Here is a 15,932-nt window from a genome sequence, read left to right as displayed (position 1 = left end):
CAAATATTTTGCTCTATACTTCGCAAAAGTTACCATAGAGTTTTAAATTTTTTCTAGGGGTTTCATGAATAATCAGTTGTTCAAAATATATATCAGATGTATATCAAATGTTGGTAATTTGAGATTTTAAGAAGAACAACACATTTTTTCAAATAATTATAAGAATAGGACCATGCTTTGGTATAACCCTTATATGTGGAACTATTTCTTTCATATTACAATAATCCGCCCAATGAGAATTCAAAATGCAATTCATTGGAATTGCAATCAGTGAAATACTGAATATAAAGGGTGCAAAATGGTAGAGCGAATTGGACATTTAGGAAAAAAAACTTTCAAGATATCTTAAATCGCTTTTGCAGGTCACGATATATGACCCCCGGATAAGGGTACACTCCTTTTTCAAGTATAGTTTACATTTTAACCATATTTTACTCATACGCATTTTAGCAAAAGTTGGTAATTTGAGAAGAAACCATCCTCGCAAAAAATGATCACGTTTTGGTATAACCATTATATAATTTAAGCTATATTCGGGGTTTTTGACATTTTTCTTTCATTTTTCAGGCCTTTATTTGGCATCTTTGTTTCTACGGGTGTAAAAAACCTACTCTCATAATATTTTGACTTTTGGAGTAGAGTCCATCTTGGTCTTGATCATATTCATCAATTGATTTGGCTAAAAAATTGTATTTAGGCTACTCTGGGATAGAGAATCGTCTTACAGATAAGCATTTATTTCCACATAGGCATTTATTTGAGTATAGTTCCCACAATAGTGTACCAGCAAATCAACATTCTTAACCAATGTTTGGTCAGAAAAAAAAATTTTGGTATACTATTGAATTTTTAACTCTCAAGAGAATATTGGCTGGGAACGTAGATGTGGGATGTACGTCTACATGCTTTGAACTCCGAAATATCAAATTGTGGCAGAAACATGAAAAAATCACGAATATTATTTTTTGGATCGTTATTGAATTACACTATGAAGAAAAATATGGACTTTATGGGTTTTCCAACACACAATTTAAATGACAAAAATAAATTAATTCCTATCTTACGGTAATGGGTGTAAAAGACCAATTATCTTTGACTATTTTGAAATCATTCAGATCAGTGTTCTATAATGCTTTAAAAAATATGCATTAAAAACTAAAAGTAGGGGCCGGCAACGCGGACCGGGCCAGCTAGTAAATAAATAAAATAAAAAATTAATAAATAAATAAATAAATAAATAAATAAATAAATAAATAAATAATATAAATAAAATAAATAAAATAAATTAAATAAATTAAATAAATAAAAAAAATAAAATAAAATAAAATAAAATAAATAAAATACATAAAATAAATAAAATACATAAAATAAATAAAATAAATAAAATAAATAAAATGAATAAAATAAATAAAATAAATAAATAAATAAATAAAAATAAAAAAAACTTCCTTTGTTCGGGATTGAGCCAAGACCATGAAAAATGTTCTTGACAAGGTTTCTAATGTCCTTGTATTTTCTCTCTCCTGTCCTGTGTAGGTGGGTAGACTTTAGGGAGTCTCATTAACATTGCAAATAAAAAGTGATTTTTATGATTAATCCCGAAATCGTTTTTATCTTCTCTACCAATTTACCATACATATTACCCAGCTCTGATATCATCCGGCTTACACTGGCTACAAAACAAAACAGAAAAATTGTCTAGTAATCTTGGGCAGTGATAAATTGCCGGTTTATATGAATACGAAACGAAATAAAGCAAAACAATATAAAGCAAGCTGTGAAACATCTGTAGAAAAACTCAATCTTCAAAGACACAAAAAAAGGGAATCTGTTTTATAAAATTGATTAGATTTGTTTTTTTCTTTGCAATAGAAAAACGATTTTCTTAGGAAAGTTTGTTGTGTAAAAACATCCATGATTTACACACATGACATTGTCAAGCATCGTTTGGTGACACATGCTGTACTTTTTTCTTTGTTACAGTCATAAAAAATAAATGTATATATTTTTTGTTTCTATTTCTATCTAAAATTGTTGACAGGCTTCAATCGATAAATACAAATTTATAGTAACAGTTTCAAATTGGATGAAACCACACACGCATGGTTTACGATAAATATTTTGTTACAGATTTACATTTTTTATATAAAAATAATTTCAACTACATTTTATGTAAAACTGTCACCACAACAATTAACAATTATTTTATGATGGCACAGCCAACCACCAACAAATATTTTAGAAAATTAGTTTTATTTTATATAATTAAATTTGAACAATAGCAATTTTTATTGTTCGCACAAAGATTTTAAGGACTCGCGGGTGTCTAAGAGGTCTTTTTAATATATACAACCTGTTAAACTCTGTAAACAGTACGTAGCTAAATAGTTAAAATAAATGCGGTATAATCTCTCCCCGAGCACGTGTCCAGCCTACTTGTCCAGCCTACGTGTCCAGCCAACGTGTCCATTACATCCAACAAGAATTACTCTGTACTGGATGTTTCCCAATTTTGTGAAGGGTTTTAAATTTTTGATGCAGTGTAGAAACCCGACTTATGCATTATAGACGAAAAGAGATTTTTTGGCTTATCAGATTTTCCTTTTTTTTTAATGTAGTTTAATGTTTAATCTCAAATTGGCCTTTGTATGGGTGTTTGAATTGACGGAAGTCTAATACAACCTCCATGGAACTATGCAGGTCTTAAAAAAATTCAAAATTACAAAAATTTCAAAAAATGGAAAAAAAATTTGGTCGGATGGTTTTAAACAAAATTTTAAAAAAATCCTCTATATTTGGAAGAGAGCATTTTCATTTTTTAGATCTCGGTATTTGCCATGTTAATAAAAAATCAATATTTAAAAATTTTGTTCAGAAATTTTAGAATTTCTATAGAATTTAGAATATGGAGTTAAGAAAATATATATATATATTTTATAAAATAAAAAAAATCTGAAAAAATTACCATGTATGTCCAGTGAAACATATGGATCATGTCGGGTATTATATAGATACTAGCGAGATTACCAAGGAAGATATTAGTAAAACCATTGCACAATGTACCCACATCCAATTTGTATGTCCAAAAGTATTTCAACTATTTCAACATCGAATTTCAGCTCTCTAATTTCCCCCATTACGAAATTTAGTATCATCTAGAACAATTATAGCAAGAATATCCAAAACAAGCTCCTTTCCTCCTCCTAGATGCCAACAGTGATTCCAAATTTGTACAATTATAGTACGCATTTGCAAACCCACATCCATATCGCTATTCCAGATGCCAACAATATTAAATTTGAGGATTTCAGCTCCATCCTTTTTCCTTATACCAATATTTTAATACATTTACTACGCATTTATCTACACAATCTACATTTTTCCATCCTAGACAACAACAGTGATTCAAGATTAGTACTTTTGGAATGATTTGAAAAACGATGTGTCAATTCCATATGCCGTGAGGGACCTCAATATCAAATTTGAGGATTCCAGCCCTATGCCTACAGTCAATTACAAATTTAGTAGCATTCAGTAATTTTCCTTCAAATATAGGGTGCAGATACCATCTATTATCAGATACCAAATTTCAGAATTTTATTTTCACCCAATATAGTATTATTCAGCACTTTTCGTACAATTACGCTACACATTTTCACAACCACCCCTATATCTCATTTCCAGATACCACCAGAGATCTCAAAATAAAATTTCATGATTTTAGCTCTATTCTTTCACAAAATATCAAATTTAATACCATTTTGCACTTTTCGTACAATTGTAGTACGCGTTTGCAAAACTACATCCATATGTCAATTGCAGATACCAACATAGACCTCAATATTAAATTTCAGTATTTCAGCCCTATCCCTCTTCCAGTACCAAATTTAGTAGAATTTTGTACTTTTCGTATTTCCAAAATAAATCTCAAACATCAGATATTATCAGTAATCTAAATATCAATTTTCAATATCACTATCCCCTCACCAAAAACCAAATATAGTACTTTGTGACCATTATAGTACACATTTCCGAAACCACCACATGTCCAGGTTACACATGTACAGAATTGCAGTTTTATTCCATTACCCAATACCAAATTTAGTACCATATAGCTCTCTTCGTACCGTTAAAGTACCAATTTTCAAAACAGTCTCCATATCTCTACCTCAGATACCAACAGTGACGCTTGTATCAAATTTCTGGACTTCAGGAATAGATCCTTCACCCAATACCCCGATACCAAGTTTTAGATTTCAAGCACTATCTGTTTATTCGTTAACAAATTGTACCAAATATAGTACTCAAAACCACCTCTTCATCACAAGTCTACCACCAAAAGGACCCCAAAACGAAATTTCAGAATTCGAGCTACTTTTCAACCTTGATTCTCATTCCAAGTTTTTAGCTCTATCCGTTCAAATAATGCCAAAGTACCATTTTAAATTTCTGTTACAATTTTATTTATTTATTTTTAAACTTTTCGTAACCTGAAATTTTGAAATTTCCAAAAACACTTTCCTGCACTTCATCAACGATTCTTACTCCAAATTTCAGAATTCTAGTTCATACCATTTGTCCAATTCACTGTTTAGTACATTCTAGTACTTTTTGCACCCTTTTGGTACGAATTTCCAAAAACAAAGCCTTATCACACACCTTCGCACCCAGACAGTCCTATTACCCAATACCAAATTTTAGTAATCAAACAATCTCCACATACCAACAGGGACGTTCATATCAAATTTCTGGATTTCCCTTTTAGTACGAACGAAAAAAATTCCAAAAACATCTCCATATCTCAATCCCAAATACCAAAAGAGACCTCAAAATTTGGGGATCCCATATCTATCCCTTCACCCAATATCAAATTTAGTACCGCTTAGTCCTTTTTTAAAATTATTGTACTTTTCGTACACTTTTTGTACGAGTTTCAAACCCTTAAGATACCTTCTGTAGCTAAAGACCCTAAAAGACAGGTATTCTTTAGTTTAAAATAGTGCACCAATAGACAATGTTTGATTATACCCATGTTGACCTCTCAGATTCTCATCCATCTCCAAATAGAAACATAAATAAGGGTTGTAGTTATTTACTTACTCTTCATTTTTCAAATAAAAATAATAGACTTTAACATTGTTTCAATTCACTGAGAGCATACTGTTCAAAATTAAAAGTCTCCCCCATTTTTGTCGAAAAAAATACACATTGTGTGAAATTTGTATGAACGCAACAAATTTATTTGTCATATTATTTGTATGTAAGTAAACAAATTTTCACATTTAATTAAACAATGTACAATAAACAAAACCACAATATTTATATCATTTATTTATATAATCGTATGTACACACACATACACTCATACATATGCATCGCACACTTGTTTATAAATTGTTATTATTTTTATGATTTCTGTGGCAACGAGTGTGGGTCAGTAATTTTGCTCCAACCAACCACAAACGGGTTGCCACAAAATCGAAAAATAAATTTTATTAAAGATGCTGATGGATAGAAGGCCAACGTTCTGATGAGGAGCAGTGATTTATAAGCCAGCCACAGGGGTTCTTTTCTACATTGCTTTTGTTGGTTGGCCATTATAACATTTTAAATTTAAACATTGATATTTGTTCGTGTGTAGTTGAAATTGTAATTAGATTCTTAATTTCTCCATAAATGAATATTTTAATTGTTATTTTAGCTTGGAGACGTTGGATTGTTTTGTATTGAAGTGGACAAAAAGTGTCTCCTAACAAAAATATCATTTATGGTAATAGCATTTAAATGCGATTATCACTTATGCAATAAGTCATAAATGTCACATTCATACATATTCACATTCATAATTATGTTCATAAGTATATTGACATATTTGAGCACTTAAATATCAATTTGAGGCGACATTGATGTTTATTGTTTGGCCATAGGCAAACACTATCATATAATTTGTACAAATTAAAAAAAAGAAAAAAACTTTGGATACAGGGACTGGGGGAGAAGATTCTCTTTAGAAAATAATGTTTTTGCATATACATTTTACGAAATTCAAAAATAATAAATCATCAATATTTGGAAATAAAAACTATTTTTGGAAATAAATCCACAATTTTTGGCCAGGAACATAAAGCTGGACTATAACTGAGATCGCGTTTGCAGGGTGTAAGCAAAAGTATTAAAACTATATATCCAAATATCGAACTTCATATAATTTCTGAAAATAAAAATGTTCTATTGGAATATGGATACTTATTTCACTTTGCTGGTACATTACCAAAAGAAATAGACCGATTTTACACTTGATGTAATAATTTCAGAAAATTTGAGTGTTTATCCAGGGTTTTCTTTTTTCGAAAAGAATAATTGGAAGAATGTTTACCTTTTACACCAAAAATTTTCACACCTTTTACAGAAGTGACACAAAGAGGAATTTTATTCATTTTTACGCAAGACGTAATTCTGATATAAATATTACGATATGTAAAGTTTAGTCTATGTTTTTCATTCCCTTTCCTTATATGTAACACACAGGTGCCCGCTACTTCATCGACCAAAATTTAGATTCGTTCCAAAAGCATTTTTATACCCTCCACCTTAGAAAGAAGGGGTTTATTAACTTTGTCATTCTGTTTGTAACATCCTTAAATATTCGTCATAGACCCCATAAAGTATATATATATTCATAATCATCATAAAATTCTAAGTCGATTTAACGATGTCCGTCTATCTGTCCGTCTGTCTGTCTGTCTGTTGAAATCACGATACAGCCCATATTATTTGACGTAGAGCGCCAAAATTTAGCAGAGCTATTTGTATTGTGTCTAGGATGGTTGGTATTGAAAATGAGATGTATCGGTCCACGTTCTGGTATAGTCCCCATATAACGGTACCTTCCGATATTGGGTATTTTGATTATTTATGCCAAATTTTTTCACGGATTTGTCTGAAAATTGGTACTTGTAGGTCATAATGGGTCCCTGTGCGTGTGGCAAAACATTGCATGTATGGGTCCACGTTTTGGTATAGCCCCCATATAACGGTACCTCCCAATATTCGGTATTTTGATGGTTTTTGCCACATTTTTTCCCTGATTTGACTAAAAATTGGTATTTGTGGGCCATAATAGGTTCTAGTTCATTTGGCGGAACATTGTATGTATAGGTCCACGTTTTGATATAGTCCCCAATTAAATGTACCTCCCAATATCCGGTATTTTTATGATTTTTGACACATTTTTTCAAGAATTACTCTGAAAATTGGTAGTTGTAGATCATAATGGGTCCCAGTTCGTGTGGCGAGTCATTGTAATTATAGGTCCACGTTTTGGTATAGCCCCCATATAACGGTACCTCCCGACATTCGGTAATTTGATGATTTTTGCCACATTTTTCACAGATTGGTCTGAAAATTGGTATTTGTAGTCATAATGGGTTCTAGCTCCGTTGGCGAAACATTGTATGTATAGGTCCATGATTTGATATAGCCCCCATATAACGGTACCTTCCGATATTCGGTATTTTGATGGTTTTTGCCACATTTCTTCTAATGTTTCCTTTACCCTAAGGTGGAGGGTGTTAAAAGTTTGGCCCGGCATCAGGTTCTCTTTATATTTCACACATCCCATTATTTTTACTAACTGTTGTGAAGATGGGATATATCGGTCCACTCCTTTTGGTAACTCCCCCTGAAAGGCTCAAAGAAAACGAAATTAGCATCCAACTCTCCTCTAATTTCACACATACAAAGAAGTCCGATAGGAAATGGCCAAAATTCGCACATTCCTTTGGAACCTACTCCATAAGGGGTTAAACATTTGAATAATCATAACAGAAGTCAAAATATTTTTAAATAGACGTTCATTGGCTGAGAGTATACTTCTGTCTGCAAAACCTACAGATACTCTTTAACTTGTTAGTACTCAAAATGCCCAATTTGCTCAGTTTGACCAATGTTAATACATTACAAAACAACACATTTCCAAACCAACCTCCATATGCCAACTCCAGATACCAACAGTGACCTCAATATCAAATTTAAGGCTTCTACCCCTATCCCTTGACCAAATATCAAATTTGGCATTATTTGGTACTTTTCGTACAATTATAATACATATTTTCAACAAACACCGCTAAATCTCTAACACAGATACCGTCAGCCACCTAAATATCAAATTTCAGGAATTCAACTCTTTTCTTCCGCCCAATGCCAAATATAGTACTATTTGGTACTTTTCATTTTCAAAACAGTACCTGTTTAGAACTTTTCGTAACCTTACTCAGTCCCGTACCCCCATGCAAAATTTCAAGATTCTAGCTTCAGCTGTTTCGCCTGGGCGTTTATGAATCAGTCAGTCATTAATATTTTACTTTTTACATATCTAAAAGATAGATTTATGATCTTTCTCAAAAATTTTATTTTATTTTTTTTTTTTGTGGGATAGCTATCGTACAGAGTGGACCGATATATCTTATATTCACAGAAGGTCAAAAATTTTAGTTTTTTAAGAGTTTTGGAAGGATAAAAAAATTGCCTTTTGCGTCCTAATACCGCCTCACTTGTGCGATAATTTTTGTTGTTGCAACCAATATGGTTTTGCGATTGAGGCCAGCCCTGCTATATTTTTTATTCAGGAATTTGGAAACATTTTTTTTAGAACTTAATATAGACAATTTTTTCATGGACATATAACTTTATAATTACTTCCAATAGTTGTCCCCACGTTATGACAATTATAACATCCCCATTCTTCCCACACTACATGCCATTCAAAGGCATTCGCTTTACGAATATTATATTTGTAGATCCCATATGTGCGCTCTGTTCCCTTAATTGTATGCATATTTGCGGTATGTAATAATGTCGCATTCAATTATATTTCATTCGTGTTCATACGCACAAAGAACACCGGAGTACAACGAATGACAGTGCGTGAAGAAGGAGGAAAAAAACATGATACGATGGTTACAAAGCAGGAGGTGATTACAGCAAATAAATCCCCCTCCCCCGCCGTTCATGGAAAACAAACAAACGGCTAAAGTCGTATGAAGATAAACTGATAATTCAGGTGAAATGTGATTAATTGACACAACAAATATAGCTTATCGGGATTTTGTGAATGAACGAAATTGTTCAAAACGCTATTGCCTGGGTAATTATTAAGAGAATATTAAATGAAGTTCAGAGGAAATTGAGATAATCTTTGTCATGAAAATCAATTATCCATTTATCTCGACAGCACGTGTCATTTAAAAACAAGTAAAAAAACATTAAGTTCGGCTGGGCCTAACTTTTAATACCCTCCACCTTAGGGTAAAAGAAACATTAGAAGAAATGTGGCAAAAATCATTAAAATGCCGAATATCGGGAGGTACCGTTATATGGGGGCCACACCAAAACGTGGACCTATAATTACAATGTTTCGCCACACGAACTAGGACCCATTATGACCCACAAATACCAATTTTTAGACAAATCCGTGAAAAAATGTGGCAAAAATCATAAAATTACCGAATATCGGGAGGTACCGTTATATGGGGGCTATATCAAATCATGGACCCATACATGCAATGTTTCGCCACCGGAGCTGGAACCCATTATGACCAACAAATACCAATTTTCAAACAAATCCGTGAAAAAATGTTGCAAAAATCATCAAAATAAGGAATATCGGGAGGTACCGTTATATGGGGGCTATACCAAATCATGGACACATACATGCAATGTTTCGCCACCGGAGCTGGAAACCATTATGACCCACAAATACCAATTTTTAGACAAATCCGTGAAAAAATGTGGCAAAAAACAAACTAAAATACCGAATATCGGGAGGTACCTTTATATGGGGGCTATACCACAACGTGGACCTATACATACAATATTTTGCCACACACTCAGGGACCTGTTATGACCTACAAATACCAATTTCCAGACAAATCCGTGAAAAAATGTGGCATAAGTCATCAAAATACCGAATATCGGGAGGTACCGTTATATGGGGACTATACCAGAACGTGGACCGATATATCTCATTTTCAATACCAACCATCCTAGACACAATGCAAATAGCTCTGCTAAATTTTGGCGCTCTACGTCAAATATTGTGGGCTGTATCGCGATTTCAACAGACAGACGGACGGACAGACAGACGGACGGACAGACAGACAGACAGACGGACATCGTTAAATCGACTTAGAATTTTATGCTGATTATGAATATATATACTTTATGGGGTCTAAGACGAATATTTAAGGGTGTTACAAACGGAATGACAAAGTTAATATACCCTCCTTTCCAAGGTGGAGGGTATAATGAATATTTTTTGAAATGTTTATACTCTAATATCAATAAATAAATGTCGGTTTAAAGCAGTATTTTATGAATACTGATTAAAAATAATATTAATGCAATAGAAAAAATTGTTATTGTGTATCTATAAAATATATTTGGCAAAAGGTCGATTTCAAGAAATTGTTGTAAATTTACTGATATATATAATAATTTATTGTATAATAATAATTATTTTAAATAAAATTATATTAAATTTCTTTTTATTATTTTCCTGTAAAAAATAATTTTTGACCAAAATTCCCATACCCACCGCCGTATTATTGCCAGCGAAAAAATAACCAAACAATAATAAAAAACGCTAATTAACATAAAGTTTTGTAACTTATGTGAGCGTATCCTCACTTAAGTACATAACATAATGAAAGGATGTTCACTAATATTTAATAAAGTGTCCCGGCGAGTAAAAGTTCAACAACAGCAGCAACAACAATGGCAACAAAACGGGAATATATGTAAACATGAGTTTATAAGTACCGCAAACAACACATTTTTACAAACATGTTAGTAAACTGCTGTCATTAAATTTTAACGGCTGGAAAGATTAAAGTCCGGCTAAAGACAGACGATTTCTAATGTTTATGAACATTGCCTTATACATGTATATTTTTTGGGTTCTCCATATTTTTAAAGATGTATTGAAAGATTTTATCTATAATTCTAGAGATTTATTTCAATAACTTTTCGTAACCTTAAAGTTCTAAAATGATGTTAAACGGATAATGTAAAGAATAAAGCTAAGAACCTGAAATTTGATACAAGCATCAGGGTTGGAAAGTTAGTTTGATGTATGAAGGTGGATTTGGAATTGTGGACTAAGTATGCTAAATGGTACTAAATCTAAATTTTAGATGTGTGTACTAAATAGTACTAAATTTGGTATTGAGTGTAGGAATAAAGCTGAAATCGTGAAATTTGATATTGAGGTCTCTGTTCGTATGGAGTTGGTTTGGGAACTGTAATATAGTTGTACGAAAAGAACTAAGTGGAGTATTGGGTGAATGGATAGAGCTTGGATCTTGAAATTTTATATTGAGGTCACTGTTGGTTGTAGGACTCAAATTAGGTGGTGGCCAATTTTTGTTATGAAAAGATAATTTAGTATGATGTATAAAGTTTTGTTCGGAAATTTTGTCTAAGAAATAATGAACAAAATCTGAATTTTGAGTACTAAAATGATCTGGTGAAACGAATCTAAAATTTTAGGGTGGACCTTACCCTGACGAATTAACGGGCACTTGCTAGTAGGTACCACCCTGTATTTTGATAATTTTTAACGCATTTTTGAGACGTAGTTTTTGAAATTTGTTAATGAAAATTATTAATTTCAAAATGTATTAAGACCGTTCGAGTACTAATTCTCTGCACTTATAAACATATTTCTAAAATTTTTACTTTCCGAATGAGAGAGGCTATTAAAGTTCGGCCCCGCCGAGTTTTACAGTTTTTTTAATTCTTACAATTTTAATTGTTACTACTCGTCATAAGCATTCCATTAGTACCCATATAGGTCCGTTGGAATTTTCCAGGAAGTCACATTGACCATTTGAAGTATCCTTTTCAAAGGATTTCTCCGAAAATTATCATAACTCGGATTAGATTGAGTCTCCCTATCCTTTTGTAAGAAAAACCATGCCACCGACGCCAATATTGGAGCGGCAGTATTTCAGGAAGTCATAGTAGCTCACTGAAATAAATTATTCAAAAGATAAGCTCGATAGTTCGAAATCGTTTCAAACTCTCTATCTTTCTAGTGATGTTAATTGGTAGTACTCTTCATAAGCATTTCATTTTTAACCATAATGGATCGTCAGCGTTTTCCGGGATGTCACAGTGGCCAAGTGAAATGACTTCTCAAAAGGTTTCTCCATAAATGACCATAAATCGGAATCAGTCCAAAGTCCCTATCTGTTTTGTAATGCCAATAGATAGCACTCTTCACATGCTTTTGAAAAATAAAAATATTGGAGCGACAAAATTGTTGTTTAAGGCGCTGTGGCCAATGGAAATATCTGCGAGGTTGAGTATGTGGTTCTCATATATGCTAATTAAATTCGGAGTTTATTCGAACGAACTTAATTTTTTCTATGAATTTTCGAATCGCGTATATTCAATATAAAATTAGCCAGGACTTCTTTAGATTACTCAAAAACCCAACTCTTTTTAGGAGGTTCGTTAAAAATTCACAGTTATTAGTGAAGACTTATTGTTCACAAGTACCCTCCAAAGTTCTAACACCATTATTGGACCTTTAGATTTATATAATATATTGGCCAACAAATCTTAAAATAATACTCAAAAATGTCCTTTTTGTCAGAAAATGTCTTTACAATTCAGGAGTTCGATTTTTGCCCAGAAAGTTTTTTAATGACGTCAAACTCTATTAGCCAGGAAATTTAAATATTTGATTATTATCATCTACCGCGAGATCCTTAAAAAATTCTTTAAAGGATTCATATTAAAATAAATTAATCTTTAAAAGTCAAAGAAACCCAGCTCCAAAATTGTACTTCTATTCGGTTCAAAAATGTACATTATTCAGAATTTCGCACACTTATCCAAACCCCATATTAACCCAACATTCCATCTAATAACCATTTCAACTTCTGGTACCCTTTTAGTTCAAATTAAAGAAAAACATCAATTTTCAACGCCTACTTCAACAGTGAACCACATGAAAAACTTCAAAGTTCTAACTAAACCCGCTAAATACCATGACAAAGCATTTGGTACTATTTAGTAGTTTTTGTACATTTTTACTTCAAATCTCCTTTTTTCGTCAGTTGCTCAGTCATCTTTTAGCTCTTTGATATGTTTCCGCCCAGGAAACATCATTGGCGTGAACTAATACATCGCACTTTAAAACTTTTACCTAATGTTGCTTTCAAAAATTGGGAACATAAACGAGATTAGGCAAATATAGTGCATCTATAAACTTGATCTTAATTTGGAGAACTTTGTGGAAATTTTTACGCAAATTGAGTGTTGATCCCACTATGAGTCATACGAAAGACGTGGCTAGATCGAGTCAAAAGCCCCAATAACGATGACGTAAAAAATGCATAATTATCAATAATAATCATAAATTTTATAATTATTTATTTTGATTTTAAACTGTATGCGATTAGATTAACGAAAGACGTGTATAAATATACTGCAAACGTGTACAGCGGTTGCATCATATTGCAGATAACCACTCCAATACCACTTTCCAGAACAATTAAGTAAATATTTCTTCTATATCTGCAACATAAAAAAAAATAAATAAAAAATGTTCCTCAATACAAATATAAAACATTTTTTTGGACGCTTAAAATGGGGTTTACCTATTTTTTTGGCCCTTGCAACTCTGCAACTCATTTATTTACTAAAGTAATACACACACCGCAAAAATATCGAAAAGTAGATGGGGAGAAGCAGAAATAAGTAATTGAAACTCATTAAAAGTTATTTGACCCTTCTTCATTTTCTTTCTGTCTAGGCGTAAACATTACGAAAAAAACGAAAACGCAAGCAAAAAAATATTCAATTGATTTTCATTGTTTTCTTCTCTCTTTTTGCTTTCAGCAGCATTCAACGTTTACTAATCAACGGGATATAATAACAATCAAAACCAAAACAACAACAGCAGGCATCCAGCAACAGCATTGCTAACGAATCAACAAAATTTCAGTCAACAACAACAACAACAATCATCATTTACTACTGCAACTACAAATCAGGTCTTGAATACAAACAATCCCATAGTTACCGGTGCCACAATAACAACAACAACTCCCTCGTCAGCAACTGGAGCAGCAGCAGCAGCAACAACTGGTCTGGGTCAAAATTCGATTAAGAATAAGCATTCAATAACAACGCATCATCCCCATTTACAACAGCAACAACAACAACACCACTATCAACCGCAACATCATCAGCATCCCAGCAACAACAACAACCATCACAGCAACAACACAACAGCAGCAACGATGGGTCCCACCACATTGAATGGCACACAGCCACCACCAGCTCAGCTCCAGCAATATCAGCAACATCTACAACAGCCACAGGTAACGACTGATACGCAACAACAGCATCTGCATCATCCACACCAACAGCCGCATCAGCAACAACCTCAACAACAGCAGCAGCATCAACAACAACAACAGCAATACCAACAAACCGGTTCAGATCAGCTGTCGAAAACAAACGTCTACATACGCGGCTTGCCCGAGGGAACGACTGATAAAGATTTAGTTATTTTATGTTCAGAGTAAGTAGAGCGATTGTAGGAACATAATTTGGCGACAACTTCACTTCGATTTGGGAGGTTGGCAAAAGATTTGCAGGAAGGAAAATCATCAGGGAAGAAGATGAGGGTAGCGGAATTTTGTGTAACATAATCTTATATAAAAAATTGAAAAAGATTAGTCAATAGTTAAGATGGTGTAATTTCAATTTCGAATTTCGTGTTGAATTCGAAAAAATGGCGACAGAACAATTGTTTTCGAAAAAATCGGAGAGAATTGCAATTTTCAAATAGAAAGAGAGTTTCTCAGTTTGTGTTAATTTGCGCGGTTAAAATTTAGCTCTTACAATTTTCAAAAAAAAAAATATTTTCAAAAGTATGCCAGAATTTCCCAAAAACAAACGCTATTTTCGGAATTATAAAAAAAGTTTTATATGACTTTTTTCCGAAAACCGAATATATAAAATATTAACTTTTGAGATAATTACAATTTTCGAATTTCGAAATAATTGAAGTTGTGTTGGATTGTGCTCGGTTTATGCTAATTTGTCCTCTGAAAATATTTTTCCAAGTCTCTTAAGATTTTGGAAAAAAAAAAATTAGATAGTATTCCAGAATAGCAATTTTCGAATTTAGGTGGACAATATGGCTTTTAGGAAATTCGTACTAAAAGGTACTAAAAACTATTAAAAATTTAGCATTTTTGGCTAATATTCTCTCTTTTGGGCCTAGAAATTGAAATTTTCACGTTTAACACTCGTTTTTGGAAAGGCACATAAAAGTACTCAACCGTATTATTGGCGCTTACTTTTAGAGCATTAACCGTGAAATTTCACATTTAATTCGCCATAGTTGTTGTTTTTTGGAGTGTTTACTAAAGAAGGTACTAAACGTTCTAATTTTGTGGTAAGACAGAATTTTTGGAAACTTCAAACTTAAATTCACCTTAGCTGCGATTTACGACTTTAATTACTAAAAGACTAGAATTTCTTAATTTAGTATCGGAAATATTTATTACAGAATATTCTAAGCCTTTACGTTCAGGATTTTGGCTACAAATACACATTTTTAGCACATTTTTTTACCACTAGTACTGCTTAGTACTATAATAAGTAATTCCCATACTAAATTGAGAAATTCAAGTTTCGCGCTACTGGTATAAAAATCGATGAAGAGGAGTTTTTCATAAGCAGTACTAAAAAGTACTACAGGGTGAGATATAAAAACTGCAACAAAGCAAACGCCATAATTTGTACATTTTTTTTTTAATTTTATTGAATGAAAGCATAAAATGTCGGAAATTGCATCAAATTTTAGAATAAGTTTAGATTTGTTCGAATTGGTCACCTTTGGCACTAAT

At 32.5% G+C, this 15,932-nt stretch overlaps 1 protein-coding gene across 7 annotated transcripts in view; it reads left to right on the top strand.

Moving 5' to 3' along the window:
* Positions 1-15,932, top strand: part of LOC101892610 (protein alan shepard) — a 356,335-nt gene that overhangs the window by 327,037 nt on the left and 13,366 nt on the right. For 4 of the 7 annotated variants that reach the window (XM_011292985.3, XM_059127530.1, XM_059127531.1 and 1 more), the window contains one exon: positions 13,909-14,596. In XM_011292985.3, coding sequence (XP_011291287.2) covers positions 14,313-14,596 — 284 coding nt within the window. In that variant the 5' untranslated portion in view covers positions 13,909-14,312. The remainder of the gene's footprint in view (positions 1-13,908; positions 14,597-15,932) is intronic. The other 3 variants (XM_005180551.4, XM_059127527.1, XM_059127529.1) reach the window with 2 other exon arrangements.

This window comes from Musca domestica, unplaced genomic scaffold (genome assembly GCF_030504385.1).
Source record: "Musca domestica strain aabys unplaced genomic scaffold, Musca_domestica.polishedcontigs.V.1.1 45, whole genome shotgun sequence".
NCBI classification, from domain to species: Eukaryota; Metazoa; Arthropoda; class Insecta; order Diptera; family Muscidae; genus Musca; species Musca domestica.
Note: the sequence above shows the minus strand (reverse complement) of the source record. Positions and strands in the feature narration are given on the sequence as shown.